At 42.7% G+C, this 26,801-nt stretch overlaps 3 protein-coding genes and 1 long non-coding RNA gene across 6 annotated transcripts; 3 read left to right on the plus strand and 1 right to left on the minus strand.

Moving 5' to 3' along the window:
- Positions 1-816: 816 nt before the first annotated feature.
- Positions 817-4,396, plus strand: LOC308114608. The gene is made up of 5 exons (XR_013935623.1): positions 817-1,469; positions 1,835-1,941; positions 2,286-2,357; positions 2,582-2,728; positions 2,864-4,396. It is a non-coding gene; the product is annotated as an uncharacterized lncRNA (long non-coding RNA).
- Positions 4,397-4,466: 70 nt separating this feature from the next.
- Positions 4,467-11,504, plus strand: grwd1 (glutamate-rich WD repeat containing 1). 2 transcript variants are annotated; one of them, XR_013935622.1, is made up of 7 exons: positions 4,467-5,417; positions 5,517-5,634; positions 7,793-7,955; positions 8,041-8,251; positions 9,542-9,734; positions 10,440-10,631; positions 10,956-11,504. XR_013935622.1 is itself a non-coding variant. In XM_080471642.1 (7 exons), the coding sequence occupies exons 1-7, from the start codon at positions 4,712-4,714 to the stop codon at positions 11,262-11,264; spliced, it is 1,845 nt and encodes a 614-aa protein (XP_080327768.1). In that variant the 5' UTR covers positions 4,467-4,711; the 3' UTR covers positions 11,265-11,504. The 2 variants fall into 2 exon arrangements, 1 of the variants encoding a protein (XP_080327768.1); XM_080471642.1 differs by having other exon boundaries at positions 9,542-9,687.
- Positions 11,505-11,586: 82 nt separating this feature from the next.
- Positions 11,587-15,071, minus strand: cdc42ep5 (CDC42 effector protein (Rho GTPase binding) 5). Its single transcript, XM_080471643.1, has 2 exons — positions 14,925-15,071; positions 11,587-14,089 (listed from the first exon to the last, which is right to left on the minus strand). The coding sequence occupies exon 2, from the start codon at positions 14,085-14,087 to the stop codon at positions 13,155-13,157; it is 933 nt and encodes a 310-aa protein (XP_080327769.1). The 5' UTR covers positions 14,088-14,089; positions 14,925-15,071; the 3' UTR covers positions 11,587-13,154.
- Positions 15,072-18,431: 3,360 nt separating this feature from the next.
- leng8 (leukocyte receptor cluster (LRC) member 8) lies at positions 18,432-25,637 on the plus strand. Of its 2 annotated transcripts, XM_080471725.1 has the most exons (15): positions 18,432-18,785; positions 19,539-19,671; positions 20,285-20,428; positions 20,630-20,707; positions 21,250-21,676; positions 22,275-22,446; positions 22,535-22,705; positions 22,876-23,124; positions 23,213-23,371; positions 23,565-23,859; positions 24,263-24,364; positions 24,476-24,544; positions 24,624-24,753; positions 24,841-25,048; positions 25,136-25,637. In XM_080471725.1, the coding sequence occupies exons 1-15, from the start codon at positions 18,745-18,747 to the stop codon at positions 25,296-25,298; spliced, it is 2,541 nt and encodes an 846-aa protein (XP_080327851.1). In that variant the 5' UTR covers positions 18,432-18,744; the 3' UTR covers positions 25,299-25,637. The 2 variants fall into 2 exon arrangements, with proteins under 2 accessions (XP_080327851.1, XP_080327852.1); XM_080471726.1 differs by lacking the exon at positions 20,630-20,707 and having other exon boundaries at positions 18,450-18,785.
- The last annotated feature ends 1,164 nt before the right edge of the window (positions 25,638-26,801 follow it).

Genomic DNA, 26,801 nt, shown 5'->3' on the forward strand with positions numbered 1-26,801 from the left:
GCACGCTGACTGGATATTTACACCCCTTGTTAAAGTGCACAGTGTAGGTTGAGGAGGTTGAGAGTTGATGATGCCTCGGGGAGCGTTAAGATTTGGCCTGCAGAGACGCTGCTGTGTTCTCCAGTTTCCTTTTCCCCCCAGCAGAGATGGTACTCTGGGAAGCTGGCCGCCGTCCTCTGGCTTCCAATCAAACAAACACGCAGGGAGAACAATTTGTCTTTGACACCACAACTTTGTATTTCCTTCCTTTCGTTAAGAGTCGATGGCGGTGTTTTGACGTCTACGAAGCAGTGTGACTCTTCACATAACCTGAGGGAACAGAACAACACATAACAGACAGGATGATGACAGCTGTGCACAACAGTAGACATCACAGTCGCACCATTTAAGTCTGTAGGGCCGTTTTATTTTTATTTTTTTTTTAACCAAAAATGACCGAAGAGAGCTTGTCACACATGGAATGACTTGCAAGTTCTGGCAATACGTTCACCCTGTGTCGCAATCCTGTTTGTCCGTTTGTTTTTGGAGGAATGTAATTCCTCAATCATTTGAAGGAAGAAAAGAAAAAAAAAAAAAAAAGAGAGAGAGACTATCATGTGATGATTAAACAGGATGAGACTGCGAACTGAGTCTGAGGGGATAAAGAACAGGGGATCCACAGGCGCAGAGGTGTGGGGGAGAGTCCAAATGAAAAACATACGCTCCAACTGCATGACTAAGCCTCCTCGGCCCTGGTTTGAAAGGGGGAGGATGGGGGTAGGAGGGTGGGTGTCAGGGAATGTGGGGAGCAGGGGGGAGGGGGCCGGGTCGGTCAATAGTGAGGTAAAACGTGTGGCGGTGGGAGGGGCTGAGACTTAAAGGGAGCAGACAAGCAATCCAGCGTAGCACTTTCACTTTGAGCGGAGCCTGTGTCTGAGTGAGGATACACAGAGTGACCAGAGGGAGAGATACAGAGCAGGAGGAGGCCACTGTCTCTGCCGCTTTATCCATTAACCACTTTCCAAGGGACAGAGGAGTGGTTCAAATTAGGCTGCTCAGGAAATTTCTAGGTCAGCAGTGAGGGGGGGAGAAAGGGAAAGGAGAAAAGATATAGTAAAGAAGAGAAGAAGGAAACAAAAAACAAAAAGCTCTGAAAGGAAAACGCAGCAGCCACTCAGGCTTAAGTGGGAAAATCCAAAGTGAGAGAGCATGATGGCGTGAGATGATAAATGAGGCTTCTTCTTTTTTTTGGGGGGTGGAAAGTACCAAAGAAAGGAATATATGAGGGATGTCAACAAGAAGACTAAACATCAAGCAGTGAAGTCGAGGGGACAGCAGCGTACTCTGACAGCAGACCTCAAGGAAACCACAGAGGAGGAAACTTTGTCTTTCGCAGGCTGACACAGGAACCCGTCTGCAGAGTGACTGCTGCCAACCAGAGAAATGGAGAAGTGTCCATTCTTAGAAAGATAAAAGGATGTCACTGCCAGGTAAGAAATGATTCCGTCACCTTGACTATTTTCCCCAACTTTCTTTAAAAAAAACTTCCATCACTAAATAAATGGCACAGCCAAGTCTGACTGATTAAATCAAAGCTCGTTTCTTGTGTCACTCTGAATAGTTGTAATGACGTTTCCGGTGTTTTAATTCAATTGGGAGGTGTTGCAACAGCCGCGCATGTTTCATTTACTTGGGTCTTGTTTTCTGCAGAAATGGCTAATTGACACAGGAAATGATGTAACTTTTTTCTAGTAGGTATGCAGCTTGAACAAGCTACAAACCACAGAAAGTTTCCAGCAATTATCTAAATGCTGTTGCGTTCTCTCTCTCTCTCTCCCGCTCATGTCTACGATAGTTTTGCTGTTGCTATCACTTCTGACTGTCCAATGTGGTGGATGTGACTTTGACTGGGAAGGTGTGAAAAACATTCAATTGACCATCGACTCGAATCCATCTGGATTTGTAAGTGAAACTCTTTTGATTCAGATTTTGTGCGGACACATGAAAAGCATCCGCATTTGTATCGGAGATATCTTGCTAAGAATATGTATTTTCTGTCTTTGAACGAATGCAATAGCGTGCATAGGCTGAGTTTGGCAATTTGATATGAAAAGGTGATGAAATGTGAAGATCTTATCCAAACTAGATTGAATTAGAACGTCTCTCATCATCTGCGAGGCTGCAAAATTAACAGACAGAACAAAATATAACTACTGACTGAGTCAAACATTGTGCAACTTTACGTATGTGGTATTTATTATATGTGGTGTATTCTCATTCTTGTGTCTCATTTCCTTCCCTTCTAGCGGACAGTATTTCCTAAAGATTACTATGTAGTGCACCGATACAAACAAAGCATGCTCTGTGACACTGATCCGGTGAGTTTCTTATCAAGTCAACTTTTTAAAGATGGTTTCATGTTTGCAAAGAAGGAGTTACACTCTCATCTGTATAATGCAACACTGTTGTGCAAGTTGCCTCAAGTTTCGTTTGTAATTGAGAAACTGATGTGGTTCTTCTGTTGACTTATCTCTTGTTTAGTTTTTTTCTATGCCGTGAACTTAACTTTGGGGTTGCTGTGTGGTTTTACCCTCCCCTCCAGTGCTGTGTGTTCCCTGCTGCAGTGGTCCTACAGGATTCCTGGCATGTGCTTCTCAGAAACCTCTGGGATCAGCACCTAAATTACTCCCTGATCCTCGATATAAAACGGACACTGGATAAAATCATTCAAAAGAATGAAAATACAGAGGTGGGACTCTTCTTTAATAAGTGATTCCCTATATTCTTAGACCTGGTTCTGCTTAGCTCACTCGGGACCGTTTACTGCGTTGGGATTACTATGAATAAATGAATTAAATATGTCACACTTGTTTCCCTGTCACAGTGGTTCCAGGAGGAAACAGACCTGGCCCAATTCTCCACAGCACCGTCTTCTCCTGAAGAACTCCTGAAGCTCACATCAGAACTTCTTACTCGATGGCTCAATGTCGGATGCTTGACATCGATTGAAACTTGCACCCTGCCCACCTTGCCCCCCTCCATTGAGAGGAAGGATTATGGCCCATCGAGAGCCAGACTCTTGACCACTCGAGCGATTGGCAGCGTGGAAGAAGGACAGCCCGATAAGATGATAGACCTCACGCAGCCGCCGTACAGCGGCAGCCCTCTTTCCCTATCGTACTCTGCTTTTGTCTGGAGCCCCTTGCTATTCAGACTCTACTGGTGGTTGCTTCCGTGATTTACTCAACAACAAAAAGGATCTTTCTTCTTTATGATGCACACAAAATGCAAGACATTTCCTGGCACTGAATGATTGTTTTCCTATATGTGTGTGTGTGTGTGTGTTTGTGTTTTTAATGCGGTAAGCTTTGTTAATATGAAGTGACATGCACGGGTTGCATTTTTAATGTCCAAAGTAAAATTCAAACTGCTAAGCTCACTGTCCAACAGTGCTCTATAATGACTGATATAATCGTATAGCCATTCTCTCTCTAGAGCAAGTCACAAGCTCCAGCTAAGCTGCTCCCGCTAACAAGAGACACATGCTGAGCTAGCCAATGCACATAAAGCCATTTTCTATGTGGATTTCATCACTGTTTACAAAGAATGTTATGAAAATGGAAGATATAAAAGTCTATGGGTGTTTACTTTTGTACATAAATGTAAATTAAAGACATTTAGATATATGCTTTTTTTTTTTTTTAGTTTTTGGTTTAACTTACCACAATGTATCGCAAGGTTTTAAGCTATATTTATTATGGTCTTTGCTGTTTGTCATCAATGATAGGAAAGTGCATCGGGTAAACGTACTCAAGTATGAGTTTGGAATATTTGTACACAATATTCACATTGCAATTTGCTGCAATTCCACATTTCTACATTCAAAAGCAAAACATTGTCATTTCAATTAGTCGCCAGTAAAACATCACATTGCAGACGTGTTGAAGTGTTTTAAACAGAAAAACCTAACCGCAGCAGTCCAGCCCTAACAAGCAACATTTTTCTATTTTGGGCTTTTGATACAGTCTACCAACAATAAGTGCATTTGTATTTCTACCTTTATAGTGTGGTATTTAAATTTTCATTTGGGTGAAATATTAAACTGTTTCCTCGTCCACTGTTTTTGGAACAAGGACCCTTGCAATGTTCAGTTTTGTTCGACATTGCATTTTGCTCCACGTCTTGCATTGCAGCTGCAAGAGCATTCGTGGGAGCTCAACCATGGCACTTCTTTGTGTACAATTCCTTTACAACTGTCTTACTAACTCTGATTTAAAAAAGAAAAAGGAGAGAGTATAACAAGTGAGCGACCAGTTGCAGATGAGAGAGGAATGTGCTGTGGATGGGATGGGCTCCTAAATGTTCTGACTTCTGTCAGAATCAACATGAGAAATAAAAGTGCACCATTTGGCGCTCACACTTGCCTCTGCTTGTATGCACCCACGCATGTAAGCCTCACAGGGCCTTGCTTGTAGTTTCATAATCCTTAAAAGACAGATGTATGCTGCTGTGGTCACTATTAGGACAGACTTCATTCTTGCGACTCAAGTGTTTACATAAAATTTGTAAGAATTTGTTAATACTGCAGAAGACCACATTCGAGAGAGATTGTGAGAAGAAGACAGTGGTGCGAAAGGGCAGTTTGTTAAACTCTGGAGCACACTTTTCTGCACTGAGGCCATCTTTCCAGTACCAGTCACTGTGAAATCACATGCATATATGGTGACAGTGCATGTCTCGCTGTGTAGTTTTCCCACCAGTGGCTCGTGCGTCAGTACCAGGCTGCTGCAGCTCCTACATGTTACAACTTATAATAAATGTGATCATCATGACTCACTCTTTAGGAAGTGGGAAGTCCTGTTACGGGTCACCGCATGCATGTGACCCCCCCCCCCCCCCCCCCCCCCCCAAAAAAACTCTTATTTCTGTTGAGGAGAATGGATTTTTCTTTTTTCCGGACGACGCTCTTCAGCGAACACCTCACTTCAGTCGCTGCACTGACATTAATGTCTTCGGATTGCAGTTTTCCGAGACAAATATTTGCAAGTCTGATCTTTCCTGGCAGCAGGGAGCCAAACGCCAAAGGGGCCAGCTCGATTCCCGTAAAAGGGGGGAGAGAGTGAGGGAGAGAGGAAAGGAGAGAGGAGGGAGACGGAGGAGGAGGGAAAACCACGTGGCTGCAGCGCAGACCGGAAGTAAGCAAAGCTCGTCCTCATCCAAGATGTCTGCGCCCGAAGAGAACACGTTTGAAGAAGAGGAGCGAGACGAAGTGGAGGGCATGGACGAGGAAGGCAGCGACGACGAAGGAGGGGAAGGGATGGAGGACGATGCAGAGGCGGAGAAGAAAGTGTACGTGCCCGGCATCGAGCCGCTGCAGGCCGGAGAGGAGCTGGAGATGGACCACTCCGCGTACCGCATGTACCACGAGTGTCAAACAGGCAAGTGGAAGTCCTCACCTGTCTGTCAACACTGATTCTGTGTCTGCAGAGTGAGCTGTCGGGTCGACCAACCGTCGTGTCTATGTTGTTTGTGTCCAGGGGCTCCGTGTCTGAGCTTTGACATCCTGAGAGATGCAGAAGGAGACAAGAGGGAGCAGTTTCCTCTGTCCATGCTGGTCTGTGCAGGCACTCAGGCAGACACTGCTCTGAAGAACAGGTACAGACCACCCGACTGCACCCTGTCATCTGCTGCTTTGCTTTTTTAAAACTGTTAATACTATACTAGATTGCTTGTGAAAACTGTGGAGACTCATCTGATCTCTGATTTATTAAGACATTACTGTGAGCCAAACTCTGGAGTCCCACCACTATCAACAATCTCAAACTAACTTTAAACAAATCGACAAACAAAGATTCATAGGATCATTGAGGCTTCTGTCCTTTCTCCAATTTGCTAAGCAGTTTGACACCACAGGGGAAAAGCATGCTGGATGAGAGCAGTCCATTTAGTTTGCAACAGTTCCTTAAGCACCATGACACTTAATAACTAGCTAACAGTCCAGGATTTAATTTATGAATGAAGGCTTTATTTCAAACATGTAAAATGAAAACAAATAGTTTATAGAATGAAAGCTTACGTGCTTGCAAAAGAGTAGATTGAATCATATGTTTATGCCATCTTACAACTGTTTCTTAGTTTCTGTCATGTGGTTTTAGTTTTCTATATTATCACACATTGAAAAACTGAAGTAAACTAACAATTAATATCTGCACAAAATCTTTCTATTATGGTTTTCCTAAAGTATCACTGTTTGGCTGTAATCCTGTCAAAAGGACACCAAACTGAAAGAAAATAATCTTGTTATAAAGTCACCCTCCGGCTTTTCAAAGTTTCCTTGATGTTTGTGCACTACTCACACAACGTTGTTAGATCAAACACCTGTTGGGAGTTTTTCCATTAAGCTGCTTGTTAGTCTCCAAGTCGTGTAAACCGTCAGAGAGACACTAAACAGTTGGACATGTGCATTCAAAAGTTTAAAGGTCACAATAAGTTCACCTGTGAATGTTATAGTGCATTTCAGGTTCAGCCTTTTTCACACCAAGGCCAAATATCCCTATCTTTTTGTAAGTAGTGTTGTTGTTTTTGTCATCTTTACAAGGTATAAAGCTCTCTGGCACAAGTTCATGTGAAAGACATGAATGGAAAGGCAAAGTGGTGACATGAAAGGTCCAGTGATTGTTGCATGCATGTGCATGAAAAGCAAGTTCAGGCTGTTGATAGTGCAGTACATTTAAGGAATTGTCACAATCTAATTGATCAGTAATTGTAATTGAGGATTAAAGGCTCCACCATAGGATTTCACATGACTGTGTTGTACACATAACTTGACAATACTGACTTTATGACAAAGATACACTCAAACACCACCTTACAATTAGAGGCTAAACACAAAGTCAACTATTCACACACACACACACACACACACACACACACACACAGACTCACACACTCAATGGGAGGAAGCTGGACTATTCTGACAAACTCCACACAGGCCACATGGTGTCATGTTTCACATTGCTCAGATCCTTTTGTTGTCCACTTTAGTTTAACCTAAAGAACCGACTTGTCCCACACCCTAAGGTGCCACTGTAATGAGATAATTGATGTTGTTCACGTCACCCGTCTGCAGTGTTGCCATCATGTCATTATTTGGTGCATATTCACCATTTTCCAAATATTTGCGTGTGTGTAATGACCACAACGAGGGTGTGATGTGTGAAGAAACCCTGGCGTGCTGCGTTAATAGTTTCTCCGTCACTGCCTGAGAGTTAGCAGCCTGATAAAGTCGCCTCGATCACAGGGAGAGAGAGATCGATTTTCTTCCCCTTTGATGAAAACAATTTAACAGATGAGGGGAATAAGTCCATCAGAGGCAGGATGGAGCCTTCTATGTAACTTGAACCCTGCTAATTAATACTACAAATGAATGTTTCTGATTTTCCTGAAGTCCTCGTATTTAGTACTCAGTGTGTGACCGATCTCTGGTTGTGGATGTCATTGTGTAGAAGTAGACAGTACTAAGCCTAATTTCCTTATAACCAATGGAGATAGTCAGTGGTGGGAAAAACAAATCAGGCAGCAGCTTGTGTTTAAGGTGTTAACCACATGGCATTCTGCACGCTGCAGCAGGGAGCTTTTTCCTCTGTTCATGCACAGTTTCTGTTTTCCTTTTTGTGTAAACTTTAAAGGCAGTTGATAGGTTCGTGGGAACATTGAGGCACATTTTTAGTTGAATTAAATATGCAGAGTTGTTTTGTTGTACACTCCTGTGCTCCCGACTTCCTAATAAACGCATCGATCTGCCTCTTTGCAGACTGCTGGTCATGCGCATGCATAACCTTCACGCGACACACAAAGACAAAGAGGGAGAAGAAAGCAGTGATGAAGAAAGTGAAGAAGAGGAGGAGGATGGAGAAAAGAAACCACAGATGGAGCTTGCCATGATGCCCCACTATGGCGGGATCAACAGAGTCAGAGTATGGTGGCAGTTTTGTTCTATGGATTAACTGGGAACTCTTCGTTTGCCGATGTGTCGGCTGATTTTTGCTTCCTAATGTGCAGGTGACCCGGTGTGGGGAGCTGTCGCTGGCTGCCGTGTGGTCTGACAAGGGACAAGTAGAGATATTTGACCTCCGACGTCCGCTGGAGGCCGTCCACAGTTCTGCCGCTATGACTGCCTTCGTCAAACAGCAGGAAGAAGCCACGCCGCTCTTCACCTTCTCAGGACACATGAGTGAAGGCTTCGCTCTGGACTGGTCCCCTAAAGTACCCGGTATGCGAGTTTAATTCTGACAAACAAATCAACTAAACTGCTCGCATACGTTCTTGCTTTTATTGCATCACACTCACCTTGGACGAGTACATCGAGTTGTTTCCTGGAGGTAAACATGACCTCAGCTGCGCCTAAATGACTGTGTGCTGTGTCACTCACATAATGAGAAGAGTCTGCAACTAATGAGAGGCGTCAGTTTCATTCTCACATTCTTAATCACGTCGTCCTGTGTCACGCCATCATCACAGATTTCAAATGAACAGGACACCAGAAAAACAAAATCAAGCACTCCTAATCTGAGCAGACAGAACATTGTGGAATAATTAAATGCACGTAACAAATTGTTAGGGAGGCTCAATCAGTAACTACACCATTTCATAAGGTTATAACTGGAAACAATAGGCCTAAATGAATGGCTTAAAATAAAAAAAAGATATTCACAACATTTTAGCTCCTTTTTCTTCTTTGATTCATATATAATTACTTGAGGAACTGTGCTTTAAGTGAAACATCACAGATGTTTGTCACTCAACTACAGAAGTATCTCAAAAATGTTATCGGATAAAAGCGGATTGGTTAGTCAAAAACATTTTCAAGAATGTATAAAGATCCACTATATCACTCTGTGCCATCCAGACTGCCACAAATGCCCCATTCAGAGCACAACACTGCACTCTATTCCTCTGTTACCTGGACATCTTTTCACAAGCTCATCGACAAAAACCTCATGCTCGTGTAGTTTGAATCTGCTGCCTACAACACAGTGTATTCTGTTCAATTCCCAAAACACAATTCAAAATAATCTTCAAAAAACATTCATATATTTATTCCTCCATGTTCGTTGTCAGATTCTTTTACTCGCCTCCTGACATCCAAATAAGTGTTTTGTTCTCGATATTGTCTGATTTTACTTTTACTTTCATGATTGTACTTGTGCATACTTGCATGGTCTGTTTTCAGTGTGATGATAATCTTATTTTCTTTTTTTTCTTTTTTTTTTTGCACAGTCTTGTTGATAAAGCCCTTTTTGCCAGCCTTTTCCCAGGTCACCATTATAAACAAGCAGTTATTTTTGAAGACTTACCTGGTTAAAAATGACTAAAACATGTGATCTTGTGAAATATAATTTGAAACTTGTAAGCTATAATATATCTCTTCAAAATCTAATTTCTGTAGAACATTGACAGTTTTAGGGAAATTATGAGATGTATACCTTTTTTTTTCTTTGTGTCTAATGTTTTCAGATGCACCTGTATAATGTTACTATCTTGGTGTATAATTCATTGACAGGTCGTCTCGTCAGCGGCGACTGCAAGAAGAACATCCATGTGTGGGAGCCTAAGGAGGGAGGGACTTTGTGGCAGGTTGACCAACGGCCGTTCAGTTCGCACACCAAGTCTGTGGAGGACCTGCAGTGGTCGCCCACTGAAGCTACAGTACGTTGGCTGATGTCTGAGGAAGCTGCAGTAGACGGTCTTCACTGGTTTGTTTTAGTGTGAAACCCTTCAGAGTGTGTGCGTATCATCTAAACACAGTGTGCTGGACATTTAGGAGTTAATTTAGATGCATGTTTGATATTGTAGTCTTATGGTGGACGATTAATTTTAAGTTAATCATACACTTCACAGTGGATAAAGTGCATTTTAAACACCCGTTGTAAATGTTTGCTCAGTAATGTACGGTAAGCTTAACAAGCTTGTTATCTGTTTTTATTTCCTCATGGACCACACAGCCGCCCTCAGTCTCAGCTCAACCTGAAGCATAGATTTCTCCACAGGAAATAATTCCAACAAACTGAGTCTCTTGCACCCTTTACAGTTGTTTTTCTAAAAAAAAACAAAAAACTGGGTGTGGCGAGGGAAGTGAATGGTTGGAATGAATGAAACTATGTCGCCTTCAAGAGGAACACCTGGTAGTTCTGCAGCTATGTGCCAGCACATTGTTGTAGTCGAAATTCAGACTGAAATATGTCATTTATTTGTCGTCTTGCTGCAGGTCGTAACTAAGCTAGTTTGTGGTATGTGGATTTGCGTGAAACAGCCTGACGGGTCGACGGCTTGCTTTCCTTGAAATGTGCATGTTGACCCCGAGGATTTCAGTGAGACTTCAGACATCCTGCAGAGGTTCTTGTTTGAGGGGCAAATAAGGTTCAAACGTCAAAGTTCAGCTCTGCCTTGTTTACTTCCAGGTGTTTGCATCATGTTCAGTGGATCAGTCGATTCGTATCTGGGATATCCGCGCCCCTCCCAATTCAATGCTCTCAGCCAATGAAGCGCACACGTCAGACATCAATGTGATCAGCTGGAACCGGAGCGAACCATTCCTCCTGTCTGGAGGGGACGATGGGCTTCTGAAAGTGTGGGACCTGCGGCAATTTAAGGTGAAAATAAGCAGCAGTTTGTGGAAAATATATATTAAATGATGTTTTCATTGAACTTGTGGAAAGTAAATCCTCTGAGTTACATAGCTATGAGTGTTTGTTATGAGACCACACTGTTGTTGCTACATGATAAACAGTAATTAGATGTTTGTAATGTTACCCCTTCGGATGATTTCACCCCTTCCCAACTTGCCAGCCACACCTAATTCCCAACATTTGTTCTGTCTTGTCTGTTACACAATATTACAACAGTAATTACTGCAGTTGTTTTTTAGCAAAGGGGTTGTGAATGGCTGTCCCACCTTGCTTGCTCTGTATCTGCAGACCGGCCGGCCTGTGGCCAACTTCAAGCAGCACAGTGCCCCCATCACCTCGGTGGAGTGGAACCCCGTGGACTCGAGCGTCTTCGCCGCGTCGGGAGCCGACGACGTCATCAGCCAGTGGGACCTGTCCGTGGAGTCCTGTGACGTGGGTGCCAGGGTGGAGGGCGTGAAGGACCTTCCTCCTCAGCTCCTCTTCCTGCACCAGGGTCAGTCGGAGATCAAGGAGATTCACTGGCACCCGCAAATCCCCGGCGTGATGGTTTCCACGGCCCTGTCTGGATTCAACGTGTTCAGGACCATATCTGTGTAGTGAGTGAATGTGTCTGTTTTCGAGAAGAAAAAAAAAATTTTGTATTCGCATAAGTAGCTCACATTTTCTGCATTGAGGTGCAAATGAACTTGTAATAATGTGTATATAACTCGGTTATGTAAGTAATAAATCTTCTTTTTAACAATTGTTTGCCAACATAGACACCATATGTTGCTCCGATTGAACTCGAGTCTGTTTTGCAGATGTGTCAAGTATTTATGGTATTCCTTGTTGCATGCTAAAAAAAAATAAAAAGCCTAAATTTAAAGCCTTGTCTTCATCTCTTTCAACCTTTTCACAGATGGAGAGTCAAATATTTTTTCCAATATATTGGAAGAGGGAACAAAAATAATTTATTGCCGGAAATGTCTGCATGGCAGTATTGTGATATGAAGGAAAACGCCGCACACAATCTGCTTTCTATTAAAGTACGTCAACAACTTGCAATTTAATTTAGAATTCTGTTGTAAAGGACCTCACAGTGGGGTTGGGGTTAGTGTCTCTTCAAATCTGGGCTTGGGTGGCATTTCTAGCCCTCCTGTGCATGAGTTTTCTCTGCTTGCTTTGGGTTCCTCCTTCCGTCCAAACACGTCTTATCAGCTGAATGAAACGACTCGACATTGACAGTGGCTGTAAAATGAGTGTTTGTCTGTGATGGACTGGAGAGTATAATCCAATGCAACTGGCTCTAGCCCTCAGTGTCTCTAACTGGGATGAAGCAATGGAGGAGATCAATGGAAGTTTTAGTCTCGTAAGGAGAACAATTACAGAAGTGCGTCACTTTGTGATGAAAGTAGAGAAATGTATTTGGAATCTTAAGATTAACCCAGGGTACCCCCCCAAAGAAAAGTCACATCTGGTTATTTTTTGTTGTTGTCTTTTTAAATCCCAATAATTACTTTATTTTGTTTCTGTATTCCTGATGAAAGCAAAGGGTAACAAATGTAAATGTATTTGAACCAGCATTTTCAACGCTTGAGCATCAAGGTATCTCCCTTTTACAGCATTATGAAATAAAAAGAAAAACAGAGCATTATACACGCAAAGTAAAAAATACAAAAATACACTGCTGATTGTGATTTGATATCGGCCTTAAAAATCCCATGATTGTCTTTGCCTTTTAGCGTCAACACATCCCCACAGCCCAAAGGAAAGCTTTGCTAAAAGTTAAGATAACATGCCAAAAAAAACCATAAAACCCAACTGAAGCACAGCAAACATGTGATCTGGTCCAAACCAGAGAAACTCACATTGTCAATGTTGGAATGTGATATATTCACAGTAATTTGATTACGGGTTGTCTCTGAGGACCCGTCGTAAAGCTTTTCTTTCAAATGTATGAAAACAAGACATAAGGACATGCAATATGAGGAATAACTATCAAGCTGGGGATATAGCACAGGGTACAATAATGCAGACATTTAGCTGTCTTTGAGGCACTTAGGATTTTTAAGATAGGTTTGTGATTAAAAAAACAAACAAAACAGCATCTACCAAGTACAGAATGGAAGACAAATATAAAGTATAAATTATCATTCATTTAGCCTGAATCAAACTGAGCTTCAGTTTCCAGGCGAATGGAATGAATCAAAGTGCCACAAACTTGTCACTGCAATGACCTCAATTACACAATGATTTATTTCATCAGAAAGTCTTTTTACAAATCTGTCACCCTTGTAGATAAAACAAAAAAAATAAAGTATTTTCCAGTTGAGTAACATCGTCTTGACTGTAAGCCTCTTAGTGAGTTTTGGATGGATCCAGTTTGTATTCTTAAACGTTCTGATTCCGTTAGAAGTGTGACAAAATGGTGAGTTGTGGTAAGTACAGTCTGGTTGAGTTACACTACAGCAAAAGGTCTGTGTTGGTGGGCGCATCGTACATCTTCTCCTATAGACCGATTTCATCGTCAAACTCGTCTTCAAATGTGTAGCCTCGTCCAGCTTCCTCCTCGTCTTCCGAGTCAGTCTCTGAGTGGTAGCTGTCGGCCCTCCTCCTGTCCAGTGGAGTGACTCCTTCATACTCTGAGCTATGTGACGACGCAGGACTAGGTGGCAAATCTACTTTATGATTAGTGAACTCTGTTTCACCTCCTTCTACTGGGCTCCGGCCCTTCTCGCTCTCGCCCCTGGCCGGGCTGTAGCACGCCAGCTGATCCTCATCCTGGAAGTCAAACCCTTGACCCTCTTCCTCCTCAGATGCCTGACGAATGATCTCCTCTCGCTTGTCACTGAACCTCACTTTTGGTCGTAACCCCTTTGGCTTGATCGCGTTCCCATCTGGTATCCTGCCGTCTCCCACCTGGTTCCCATCCGAACCGACCGAGCTCTTCCCGTTCAGCTTGTTTTGCATGTTCACAGACGTCTCCGCGGCCCCTTTGCCCTGTTTGGTTTCCACCGTGGACGTGTCGCTTCTGGGGCTGAACGCAACCTGTCCGTCGGAGTCGAGGCCCAAACCATCCATCACCCCCAACACGTCTCCCAGCATCGACGGGCCCAGGTCCAGGTCCAGATCCATGGTGAACGAAGACGCCGACTCAGAGTACTCCGAGTACTCGGAGTACTCGTCGTTCTTTGGGCTCCCCGGAGCGTCCGTATGAAGACCGCCGTGGTTGAATGCCCCCTCGGTGCCGGCAGCTTGGTCCTTCTCCGTACTCCCCGGGTCAGCGGAGGCCGAGCTCGGGCCGAGAGTGGACAGGAAGGACGTGTCGCCGAACGCGTCCCCTCCCCTGCCGATGTGCATGGTGTGGCGAAAGTCTCCCAGCGGGGCCGAGATCATGGTGGGGTCCAGGCGGGGAGCCCTGGTCGATTTATGGAGCGGCATTTCTGTGGAGGAGTCAGAATATAAAGGGGAGTGGAAGGCGACGCACGGAGGACGAACTGGCATTCATTCAAGGAATCAACACATTTGAGCAAAGACGGCAAAAATCTGTCCATGAAGCGAGTCAAAGCTGGAGCCCAGCTGATCGGACAGGGTGTCTTAAAAATCTGCCATGTTGTGCAATATTGTGGGAAAGCAGTGAGCGTTTCAGCAGTGGTGCGTGTGTGAAGGCCATGCTGAGACTTGTACTTGAAGCACACTATGCAGCGTTCGCACATACTTTTCTCTACCCTCAGGGGTGTCTCCACACAAGAACAAATGTGTCTTTTTTTTTTTCTACTGCATTATAAATCCATAATCTCAGAACTCCCCAGGGGCAATAAATCTAAGTACCGGTCGTCAAAACTTTTCCAGTTAAATCCATGAACGCAACGTTTTGATATATTATTTAAATAACTACAATTGCCAGATGTTACCACACTGTACATGTGACAACATCTGCAGTCACGTTAATAACAAATAATAGATTGTACAGAAGTGTAAGACAACGAGTGAAACTATTGTTAAAGTTTGTGTAAGTTAAAGCAGGGGAGGGGGCTCACGGGCCCAGCTCTAAAATCAGCCCACAATCATTCATATCCATTTTATATTTCATATAGAAGCATGTAAGTATACATTTAATAACTATCGTGATAATAGAAATAATGTCTGCGGGTACTGACAAAGCAATAATAGGCTCAGTTTCACTCAAAGTCAACATAATTAACTGGGCTCATAAAGCGGCACCGAAACATTGAGAGAGTTTAGAAAAAAAAATGGAAAATGAAAATAAAAACTTACTTTAAAGTGAAAACTCTGTTCTTTGGTTGGCTCCCTCTTCAGTGTCCAGTTTTTTCATCAGGCTTTTTCGCTTTCTCTTCCCTCTCTACTTTTCCCTCGCTGCTTTTCTCGCCGTCGTTTCGCTTCTGTGACTTTTTTTTTTTTTTTTTCTTTCTTTTTTTTTTTTCCAAAGGGATGGGCACAGGCTGAGGAAGTGACGCGACTGGAAAACACAGGCTGCCCGCAAACTACTGGATGGATAGATAGATAGATAGATAGATAGATAGATAGATAGATAGATAGATAGATAGATAGATAGATAGATAGATAGATAGATAGATAGATAGATAGATAGATAGATAGATAGATAGATAGATAGATAGATAGATTATTTATAGATTTATTACATTGGCAGTTGTTTCTGTAGCTGATTTTAGCAGTTTAATTTTTCCTTTTCAGTATTTTTTGGACAATTTTGATATTTTAGCTGTTTATTTGGGCTTTTTATTAAGTAATTTTTAAAATTCCTGTTTTTGTATGTTTTTTAAAGTTGTTTTAGCATATTTTTCCATTTTACTAGTGCCTTTTTTTTAACGCCCCATTTAGCCAAGTGTTAGGCGTCTTTTTCAAAATGAATCTGGTGTGCAAATAATATTAAAGAAGATAAAATGTTTATTTACATGTCATTTTGTGAAAACTTAAGGGACACACTACAGAGGGGCCAAAGACCCACAGGTTGCTGGCCCCTTGTTTAGATAATTTGTTGGTGGGTTCCAGAATAGGGTATAACCTATTTGTTTTTGTTTTTTTGTTGTTGTTTTTTTTTTTGGGGGGGGGGGGGGGGTAGACAGTAAGGAGTTATTGCCCTTTTTCATTTTCTTTCATTGCGCTCTGAGTTATCTCAACAATGACACATGGATCACATTAAGATATCTATATGTCTATGGATGAATGGATGGATGGATGGATCAGAGTATAATCTATCCATACCTCACATACTGTGATATTGTCTGGGCTGCCTCACATCCTTCTTGACTAAATAAAATACTAATACTGATCTCATATTCCAACAAGAGTCAGCTGCATCTCTGTTTAGAAAGTTTAAACATTTACCAATTTCATCTATTAACACTACAAACATTCATATTTATATTCAAATTCATTAATTAGAAACAAGACACACTTCATAACTTTTTTCTCTTATCATCAGTTATTCACTTCAACCCAACAAGGAACCCAAAAGACTTTCACACACCACACTGTCATACCGCCAAGCATGACCTTGTCATCAAACTCTGGAAGTCTATTGACAAATCATTTACATTTCTTCCCTCTTTGGCAGTTTTTTTTAGGCTAAATTATTTGATTATTTTCTGTCCAAATGGTATCCCAGTGATTGTGAGTGTATATGTTGTAGCTCATGTGTTAGTTTACTCTGCTGGTTGTTCGGTGATCTGTTTTCGTTGTCCACTATAGTAATATTTATTGATTGGAAGGATTTCATATAAGCCCTTTGGGCTTCTTTCCTCTCCAGTACAGTCAGGGTGTATTTCTTGTAATTCTATATTATAGTTCTTATTTTGTCGAAAAATAAAAAAAATGGATGGATGTAAACCCATCATTTAAGATAACATAAGAGGTAATTAAGAAGCCATAATGTTTATTTAATTTACCAACATGTATACCACACTGTGTTCATTCACATTTGATATGCTTTTGCTTTTATCCACATGCTTCTGTTTATATCATATGGTGCTGTGACAAGGACAGTTTTCAAACAAAGCGTCAATGTGCAATAATGTGCATTAACAACAAAGATCTTACGTTATCTTATCCATCACTTTATACATGAGTTTCAACACTCTTTGTACTTTGATTTTATTTTAACGTGCAAACTCTGTAGACATGGATGAAGCCTGTGTCTGTCTCTGAAACCTCTCAATTGAGACATTTCACATATTGAAAAGAGTTTTATGAAGTGTCAATAAAGTAAAACAGTGCAGAGTACAAATGTAATTTCACATGGGGGGGTGATGCAATGTTTGACTCTGCTGTCTATTGTGGAATGCAGTCAGTGAGGTCAGACCTCATACACTGCAGCAGCTTTCTGACAGCATCACAGCTTGAAAGAATGTCTGCTGCATTATTAACTTCCATAGGTAACTGCCATTTAGTCAAACAGCCAGTCAAAAAATTATTCAGACACTGAACAACAACAACAACAACAACAATAAAAAAAGGTTTAGAGAGTTGTTGAGAAGCTTTTGAAGAGCGTATATCACCCATTGATAAAGCAGTTATTTCTCCATCTTCCTCTCAAGGGTCAAAGACACAGAAGAATCAGAGTTTCATACAATGGTGCCAGGTCGTGAGTCATTGTTTGTGAGATCTTATCACGAACACTCAACATATTTGTGTGATGATGTTGCCGACAAAGACAACAATGGGAAGAAACTGAATCATTCAGTCACCACATGCTTTTCATTCACTGAGAGAAATTAGCTGTAAGTTACACGGAACACTTCATTATTTATGCCATTTAAAAACTCGTCACAAAATGAGACGATAAAAGAAAGAAACCTTAAACCTGATCTTTTATTTTTCTTCATTTTTCTCTGTGCAGTTGGACGCAAAACAGCCCTCGTCCATTTTTTATGATGCTGTTTACTAACGTTGTCAATACTGAGATGTAATGCAGAACATTTTAAGAAAAATATAAATGAAGGAATGAAAGAAAACACATGTCTTTTTCTTTTTTGAGGGGGGGGGCTCAACTGGCCCCCACAACTACTTTCCCCTTCAAATGACATTTGGAAACCCTGTTGGTCTTCGCTTGGCGTGTATAAACACCACAGCAGTTGCAAACATCAGTCATCAATTACACTCCAGAATCTTCGAAAAAACTTTAGGGGATTAAGTGTGGGAGAGAGTCTCTGACAGGAAATGACTCCCTTTTTTCGTAACACACACACACACACACACACACACACACACACACACACACACACACACACACACACACACACACACACACACACACACACACACACACACACACACACACACACACACACACACACACACACATCCTGCAGCTGTGTGTACTTCACAGGAAGACAGCGAGGGAACATGGGTATGCTCAGGATATACGGCTGCTGAAAGTAGTGAAAAATACACATTACAAATATATACAAAATTATAGTCAGCAGTGAGAGCTAGTCAGACAAAATGTCCTCATAAATGTTCTAGTTTATTTTATTGCCTCGAGCCTACAAAACGTTTTACTTCGTTTACTATGCATTTCTGAATCGCCTTGTTATAATGCATGTTCTTTTATTTCAGAGTAAAACATTACGAATGTCCCATATGCCAAAACAAACATTTCATCTAGATTTTACTATTCAACAATGGAGAAGTGAAGCGCTGATTTAAAGAAAAAGTGACGGAAGGGCGGCTCAGAAAGTGCAGGTCAGTCTGCCTGTCAGACGTCACTGTGGGTGAAAAAAAACCCTCTCAGTTGAAAGGAGAGTCACGCTGGCTTGGCTCAGATACAGTTCTGCCATTTTGTGTGTCCACAGTCTACCTACTGCTCAGAGCGAATTTCCAACAGTTATTGATTCGTGTCTCAATTTCAGCTTTGTCTGAACGTGTGTTCTGACGGTTTTATTCATCTCGGTAAGTCGTAGTATTCGCGGTCGGTCGACTGCGCCCTCTTTTAATCCATCGTGTTTGGACTTCATCTTGTTTACCTCCTGCCACCGGAGAGCTAACGCCGTTAGCACGGCTAGCCGCTAGCGGAGCTAGCGAAGCGCCGTCCAGCTTCCAGAAAGTCTGCGGCGAAATGGCGGCCAACACGGCACAGGCAACCCCGGCTACCAACTGGTATGTCACAGCATTGACAAAGCCCACGCGTCGTGATAAGTGATTTGATAACTTTAAACAATTTTCTTTTAGGTAAAGAGATTTTTTTAACGTTGGAAACGGAACGTTGTTTATGAAATCAGCTCATGTCTGGGGGGTTACTGGCTAATGGCTCGCTCAGGCTAACGTAAAGTACAGGCCTTTGCACCGGTTAAAATAATAGATTAATGAGAAACCCTTGAGTAATCCCAGAGGAACATCTATACAGCGTTCCTCCACATAGAATACTATCCCCTCCTGTCAGCTGCTGACACATTTTAGAGATATAAACTGTGTATCAATTCTCGTCGCTGTTTACAGCTGATTAGCATGTGTGTATGTTGTGTTACTGGCACGATAATGTGCTGACCAGGCGTCAACAGGATAACCTGTCCGTCTGTTTAGCTACTTGATTAAACACAGTTCGGATATTATCTTTTTGTGTTGCGCAGATCGTATAAATTAAATTATTTTGCTAATCTGGTCTTCCCTGATGTTGGTGTCTTAATGAAAGCTATATTCAGCTTGGACTAAAATTACAGACTCACTTGTAGTTGTCAGTTGTTAGATCAAGTAACTTTTCTATCCTGAGCAAAAAGATGTTCTCTAAAACAACAATGCCCACACCAACACAGCCACCAAAATATTACTGTATGATTTCCAAGTAGATGGACATAAGCTTACAGCACACTCATTGATGGATCTTATATGTGTGTGTTCTTCTGGTTCTGGCAGGTCTTATGGTTCTGGTGCAGACAGCCAGGTTCACGAGAATCCAGAATGGGAAAAGGCAAGGCAAGCGCTCGCATCCATTAACAAGAGTCAGACCTCTGCCAACGCCACACAAGCCAATCGGACCCAAGCAGAGGTGCGGGCACATCTGTTATGTGACTCTGCATTGTGACATTTGAATTTGATAATAATTAGCATCGTTTGATGGTTCTCCACCAGGATTTTTGTTTTATATATACATGTGCAATCTACCAAAAGTGAGCAGATTTGTAATTGGTAAAATCTTTTGACTGTTTCAAGTTTAAAACTAATCCAACAAATTTGAAACAGTTTAAAAATGACAAAACGTCAGGCTTTCCCATCATAAAAGGTTTATCATCAACAATAATTACTATGAGAGCAAGCTTACTTTATTGACCTTCTAAGGGAAACTGCTCGTATTGAACCCAACCTATTAATAGTTAACCATAACTATATACACTCAGAGCAGTGGGCTGCCACAGTGCGGCGCCTGCAGAGTTGTGGGGCAAAGATCCTGCTTGAAGACCCCCAGTGGTGACCTGTTAGCCGTGGGTTTAAAACTTTGAATCCTAAATCTGCTTCTCTAACCTTAAGACCACCACTGTCTGTCAAATAGAATTAACCAACCAGACTCAAATGTCCTCACTTTTTGATATTGTCACTCCCTTGAGACACTTAAGACACATTGTCTTTGTTTGAGGTGGTTATAACCAGGCTGTTTATTTCAGGCGGGCCAATTCCAGCCAGCAGTAAGTGAGTCGGCTGCTATGCAGCAGCAGCAGCAGCAGCAGTACTATCCATGGTACCAGCAAACTCAGCAGCACTACCCTGGATATACTTACCCCTATAATTATTACTATCCCATGGGTCCAGTAAGTACAGAAAGAAAATGTTGTCTTCTCTTTCGGTCAAAAATGTCATACTAACATATCCACACGGTAGTCAACACTGGACACACAATACTACCGCTCACAGTAACATCACATGTTGATTGATTAGTTGAAGGTTTTACAGTTACCCTTTGTGAAAACAGTGACAAACTTTTACACCATGGATTTTCTCTGATTTTCCAGTATGGCGGTGCTTATCCACCTAATCAGTACAGTGTGCCTTCAGGGCCGTACACAGGGACACCTAACTCAAATGGACAGGTACAAATTATATTTTAACCATTTGCTCTGTGATGCATTGTTTGTATGTGTGTGTCTAAACCTAAGATAAAGGCTATTTTTGACACAAATGGTTGAATCGAAGGTATAAAAAAACATGTAGAAAATAGGATGATGTAGGGGTCATTGTATGTTATCAGTGTCTCTCCTAAACTTTTGGTCATAATCAATTGTTAATAATTCAAAACCTATAAATTATTGGTTTGACATGTGATAGAGAGAGGCTCTTTTGGAGAAAGGCTCTTTTGACAAAATCTTTACTAGGTATGAATTGTCTTTAGTGTACTGCAGTCAAAATATGAAATACATTTATGTAGATTTGATAAATCCATTTGGGGACAGGATTCCTTCATTGAATTGGTAGTCAGAATTATTGGATAAAAGTTGACATTTTGCATCACAATGTGGCCCCAACAGTGCCAAAGTTTAAAGGAGAGTAGTTTTCCATTTCTAACATTTATATCTCCAAATTGTTTTGTCTATTTGATGTTCTGAAAGCTTTTTCCCCCTCCTTTCTTTTACAGCCTCCCCCAGTGCCTGGAATGGAAGACCAGTCCTCCTCTTACCCTTCCCAACCACAGCCTCCTCCCCCTGCTACTCCTCAGCCACCTCAAAGCCCCACCAGCTCAGAGAAACCCCCTCCCCCTCCACCCCCACCCATCCCTTCACTACCAAACTCCCAGTACGCCCCTCCCCCTTCACAAAATGCATACAGTGCAAACAACGCCATGTCGTACCCACCTGGCGACCCCAACCAAATGCAAGTCTACAATCATTCCCAGGCGAGGCCCAACTATGGCCAAAGCTTCCAGGCCCAGAACGCCTACCAGACTGCTCAGAATAACTCCCAGCAGCAGCCACCGGGTCAGTACGGTTCTGGGCTGGGCAGAGGAGATGCTGTTAAGAACAAAAACCAGAAACAAGGACAGCAGCTCTGGCACCGTATGAAACGTAGGTTTGAAACTTTTGTGACTTGGCTTACACATCATCTTCACTCAATTTATTAACTACACAAAGTTTGCTGATGTCACTTTAAATGTGATATCTTTCTACTATAGCAATCAAGTATAATATATACATATACATCAATTACATATTTTTAGTGCTGTTTTAGGTCCCGTCCGCAGGAGCCAGTTTATTTGTACCCACACTAAAGCTGGTGTTCTCGGGGGGTGAACCTGTTAAGTTTTTTGAACCTGCTCCCCGAATAGAGGATTCGGAAGCTCTTCAGCCTCTATGCTTTTATGGTGAAAATGCTGTAACGCTGACATCACAATCCTGCTCAAGAGGGGTTTAATAATGCAACTTTACTCAAAATAAAAGTCGTACTTTTCTCATTAATTCATAAAAATGACTCTTAAACATACTGTGGCGGTGTTCAAGCGTCCCTGCAGGGCTGCTATAAATTCTACACCATTTTCGATGGGTTTGTGTGGACAGAGATATTCTTCCTTGTATGGTATTGTGATCAACATGGTATCTGTGCTGTTATGCATTAATCTGGAAATAGAAGGTAATAATGATTCTCATTTATTTTTTTATCTTATAGAGGCACCTGGGACTGCTTCTGTGAAATTCAATATCAACAAGAGGCCCTATCAGGTTCAGTGTTCCTCAGTCTCCAGCCAGGCGTTTGCTCCTGGGGAGCAGCCTCCAGGAATGAACCCTACACCTTCCTCCCCAGCGACAGCCAGTGCTGCACCCGGAGGAGCTCAGACAAGGTGAACACTGCTTCGTCTCTAATAATGTAGAATTTTGTAATTATTTTTGTAATGTATACTTATTTTTCTTAAATTGTTTTTGTTACAGACCTCAGGACTGGCCGCAAGCCATGAAGGAGTATGTGCAGCGGTGTTTCACAGCCTGTGAGACGGAAGAAGACAAGGATCGCACAGAGAAGGTGCTGAAGGAAGTCCTGCAGGACCGCTTAAAAGATGGCTCGGCCTACACCATTGATTGGACACGTGAGCCTTTACCCGAGTGAGTTCAGCATTTAATTTCTTAGTCGAGTTTAGACATGAACTCCGGGAATGTTTTGAAGACACATGATGCATCATGATCTTTTACAATCTTATCATGAGGCTTGTCTCTTGGTTAGTTGTCATGAAATTTTATGCATTTGTTGTTGTGTTTTTCTCTCGTCTTTTCAGACTGAAGGTTAAGCAGTCTCGTTGGGAAGCTGTCTCTTCCCAGCGGTCCTCAGACGGCTCGATCAGTCGTGGTGGAAGTGCAGCTGCAGCAGCTTCCAGAGGCCGGGGTGGCGGACACAGATTGGGTCACTACAGGAATATCTTTTCACAAAGGAGCCCATCATCAAGCTCATCCCGATCCTCCTCCCGCTCGCCGTCGCCGTCGCACAGTCGGCACAGGGACCGCAGCAACCAAAGGCACAGGCGCAGGTATTGACTGGTTCCCTGTCCTTCTGTATGGTTTCAGAAAACACTCGTCTCCTTCCTGTCTGATGATCTTGTATTGCTGTGTCGTCAGTGATTCAGGTTCACAATCAGACAGCAGCCTCACCAGTGACCTCCGATCTCAGCTGTCAAGACGAAGTCAGAAAGGAGGACGCGGTCGTGGTAATGACAGAGAGAGAGGGCGCGGAGGTGGAGGGCGAGGAAGAGGGGGAAAAGCCAACAGAGGAAGGCGGTAAATACATTTATTTATTTTTTTATTGTTTATTGGCGAGGACTTTCACATGGACACTGAAAATCCAATTTATGGAGTTACTGGATAAATTTTATATTCATGCAAACAGGCTCATTCTTATAGGTTTTATCTTTTTTTATAATATTGTATCCCTTATCAAGTTTTCTGAATCATTTTTAATTTACTATCCCAGGGGTATGGACGATGGAAATTCAACACCTGGAAAGAAGAGGAAAGGCGGGAATGCTGGGTTGGACTTCCATGATCCCAACAGAGAAGCTAAAAAGCAGAGCCGAGCAGCGCGCTTCCACAAGCAGCTTCGCTCCGAGCCACTCGTGCTCTCCATCAACTCAATGGATCTGCCCGACGGCACGCAGGAAGGCCTCAGCTGGGAGGACTGCCCCATTGTGGGAACGTGTCAGGATATCACCAAACCTTATCTGAGGCTAACCTGCGCTCCGGACCCCTCAACTGTTCGGCCCGTTCACGTAAGTTACAATTGTAAATCGATTCTACCCGTACAGGCCTGAAAACATCACAACAAACTAGGGTGAACTGGTGAGACGAGATGGAGGGAAAAAGAATCTATGGGTGGCAAATTTGCTTTTCTGTTTTAACCACACCCAATGTAGTTTTTTTTTTTAACAATCGCACAGTAGTTTTCGGACAGAAAAAAAGTTATGTTCTGGTGAGAACTCCCACACCATGTTGTATATTTTCTTAGCAGGCCTGATAGATGGAATTTCTGTTCTTATCGAGTAAACATAGATCTTAATCTTTAACTAGCTAACATTGAAGAATACACTGTGGTAGTACAGCAGAGTTAAGATGTATAAAAAAAGAAGAAGAAAGAAATCTGTCTTCAATCTGCCTTGTCACTTGTGTTAACAGGTCCTCAGAAAGTCCATGCAGACTGTGAAGGCCCACTGGAAAACCAACCAGGATTACGCCTACGCCTGTGAACAGATGAAATCTATACGACAGGACCTCACGGTAAACTCTTTTTACATATGCTTTTTCTTTCTCTGTTTTTTCAGAGTGCTGTCTTTTGTCTTTGTTTTGCTTGTAATTGATGTATCGGACTTGGTTGCTCTCTTTTTCCAGGTCCAAGGAGTTCGGACCGACTTCACAGTGGAAGTGTACGAGTGTCACGCACGCATTGCTTTAGAAAAGGTGAGCCTCTTCAGCACTGTTACGCTACCTAAAAGTAATTATGGGCTTTTGTTTTACGCTTGTTGAATTTTGTCTTAAGGGAGACCATGAAGAGTTCAACCAGTGTCAGACGCAGCTGAAGGCTCTTTATAAGGACAATCCCTCGGACAACATCGGAGAGTTCACAGCATATAGATTGCTCTATTACATCTTTACTAAAAACTCTGGAGGTATGCTTGGATTTTTCTGGGGGGTGTCTGTGGTATCTTTTTCTGTTTTTCATTCAATGATTAATTCTGGGGAATGTTTCTGAGCAGATCTGACCACTGAGTTGGTGTACCTGACCCCGGCACTGCGGGCAGACGTTTGTGTGGCTCATGCGCTGGCACTCCGTGCTGCCTGGGCTTTAGGAAACTATCACCGGTTCTTCAAGCTCTACCTGGAAGCCCCGCGGATGGCTTCATATCTCATTGACAAGTTTGTAGAGCGAGAAAGAAAGATTGCACTCCGGGCCATGGTCAAAACGTAAGTCACACTCTGAGAGGATCACTTTTTAAATTGGAGCTTAATTGATGGCTGACCTTTTTCTTTTAATGTTTTGTATGTTCACAGGTTCAGGCCTGACTTGCCAGTGCAAAGTGTGGAGTCTGCTCTTGGCTTTACATGTTTAGACTCCTGTATGGCCTTCCTCACTGGCCTAGGTGTCACATTCTTCCTCTCTGATCCCCAAAAGATAGACTGCAAATCCAGCACAGCCGCCCTGGCTGCCTTGTGAGGGAGGGGGTTAGGGGAACACATAGAAGGGAAATGTTAGGCCATAGTTATGGAACTTCATCTATTTAATGCACTGCACTTCAGACAGCTCAGCCAGCTCAGATCAAAAAGTGACAACTTTTCTACTTGTGAGTGTAGGCTAGTGTCAGACCTCGACTTCAGATGCATTTTTCTGAGCGACACAGATAAGAGCTGCTCTATTCCCCAAAACATGAACTGGGGCTCCCTGAGCAAGACCCTCGGCCCCCCAGCTCCCCCTGAGCGTTGCTCTGTGTGGCTGCTACCGATTGGTCAATTCAGGGAAGTAGTTTCCTCTCTGGCGATTAATAGAGAGCAATACAAAAAAAAAAGAGAGAGAGATAATTGAGAATGTGTGCACACACTTTCACACAGATCCAGGATCACTTAGTGATGCTTTGCTACATTCAGAATGCAGGAACAGTGATTCCAGAGTGGATTCATGCAGTTTCACTTAGAGCCCAAAGTCACAGACCAGCTCACCTTCATGGTTCCTGTTCTTTAACCGCCACTAGTTTTCAAAGCTAACAGTGTTCTGTTATGTTTTCTTCCTTCCTCAAGTCAACAGCTCAAAGACCTGAAGACGCAAGTCTTACAGTATGAAGGGAAATTCAAACGGATCCAGCTCTTCACTGTTCGAAGCTCATTGAAACAAATCATCGTGGCCTCACTCTCTTAAAAAGACTGTAAGAAGACGCCTGTCTGAAGAAGAGGAGGTGGTTTGTATATCCTGCCCCTTGTACCGTTCCTCAAAGTATCTCCAGCAGGCAGTTGTTCCCCTGTGGAAGAAATGGACTGAGGTGAAAAGTTTGGTTCCTGATGCAACGTTCACCCAGTGCTTTTGAAATGGCTGGGCAGCGCTGGGAACAAGCGCCAACCTGATGAGAATTGACTGTGTATCATAAAGGATGCAGGCAAGTTTTTTTTTTTTTTTTTTTTTTTTACATGAAGCTGTTTTCTCACGCCTTCGTCACCTGGAAGTTATTCGTCTCCCGAATCAGTGTAGCTGCAGCAAAGAGGAAACGTCCTGGTAGAGGTTCCCGTGAGCATCCGGAGTCTCGCTCACCCCGACAGCAGCAGTGATGAAGCTCGTGACCTCCGCAGCTTTCAGTTTAAAAGAGGAAGAGCGACGACGCTGTCATCTTCAACTGCAATTGAAGGTGGCGACGTCGGCACATCCGAGGGAAATCCCCGGCCGTCTCAAGAAGGTGGTTTGTATGCTCTGGCTCCTGGGCTGCAAGGCTGGTAAGAGAGGAACTTCAGGAGGAGGCGATGACGGCTCAGCAGAGATGTTGCCTCCCGTGTCTTCTGAGTTGGTGTGTTCTATCTTGTGATTGGACGGCAGTATTGGCTTTTCTTTGGTCAAAAGAAGCCAGGGCTTCATGCAAATTTCGGACTGTTGAATGAATGTCTCAGTGAATTTGGCAGCGTCCAAAAATGCCAAAAACTGCAGTCCTTGAAATCCCAGATGTTGCCAATTGGTAGA

The sequence above is a fragment of the Lipophrys pholis genome (genome assembly GCF_963383615.2).
Source record: "Lipophrys pholis genome assembly, chromosome: 9".
Lineage (NCBI taxonomy): Eukaryota > Metazoa > Chordata > Actinopteri > Blenniiformes > Blenniidae > Lipophrys > Lipophrys pholis.

Coding starts and splice junctions, on each gene's coding strand:
- cdc42ep5 (XM_080471643.1), bottom strand. CDS start 14,087: ATGCCGCTCCATAAATCGACCAGGGCTCCCCGCCTGGACCCCACCATG.
- grwd1 (XM_080471642.1), top strand. CDS start 4,712: ATGTCTCGCTGTGTAGTTTTCCCACCAGTGGCTCGTGCGTCAGTACCA. Junction 5,418..5,516: donor GTACCACGAGTGTCAAACAG/GCAAGTGGAAGT, acceptor GTTTGTGTCCAG/GGGCTCCGTGTCTGAGCTTT. Junction 10,632..10,955: donor GGGACCTGCGGCAATTTAAG/GTGAAAATAAGC, acceptor CTGTATCTGCAG/ACCGGCCGGCCTGTGGCCAA.
- leng8 (XM_080471725.1), top strand. CDS start 18,745: ATGGCGGCCAACACGGCACAGGCAACCCCGGCTACCAACTG. Junction 21,677..22,274: donor GCTCTGGCACCGTATGAAAC/GTAGGTTTGAAA, acceptor TTTATCTTATAG/AGGCACCTGGGACTGCTTCT. Junction 24,545..24,623: donor CACGCATTGCTTTAGAAAAG/GTGAGCCTCTTC, acceptor TTTTGTCTTAAG/GGAGACCATGAAGAGTTCAA.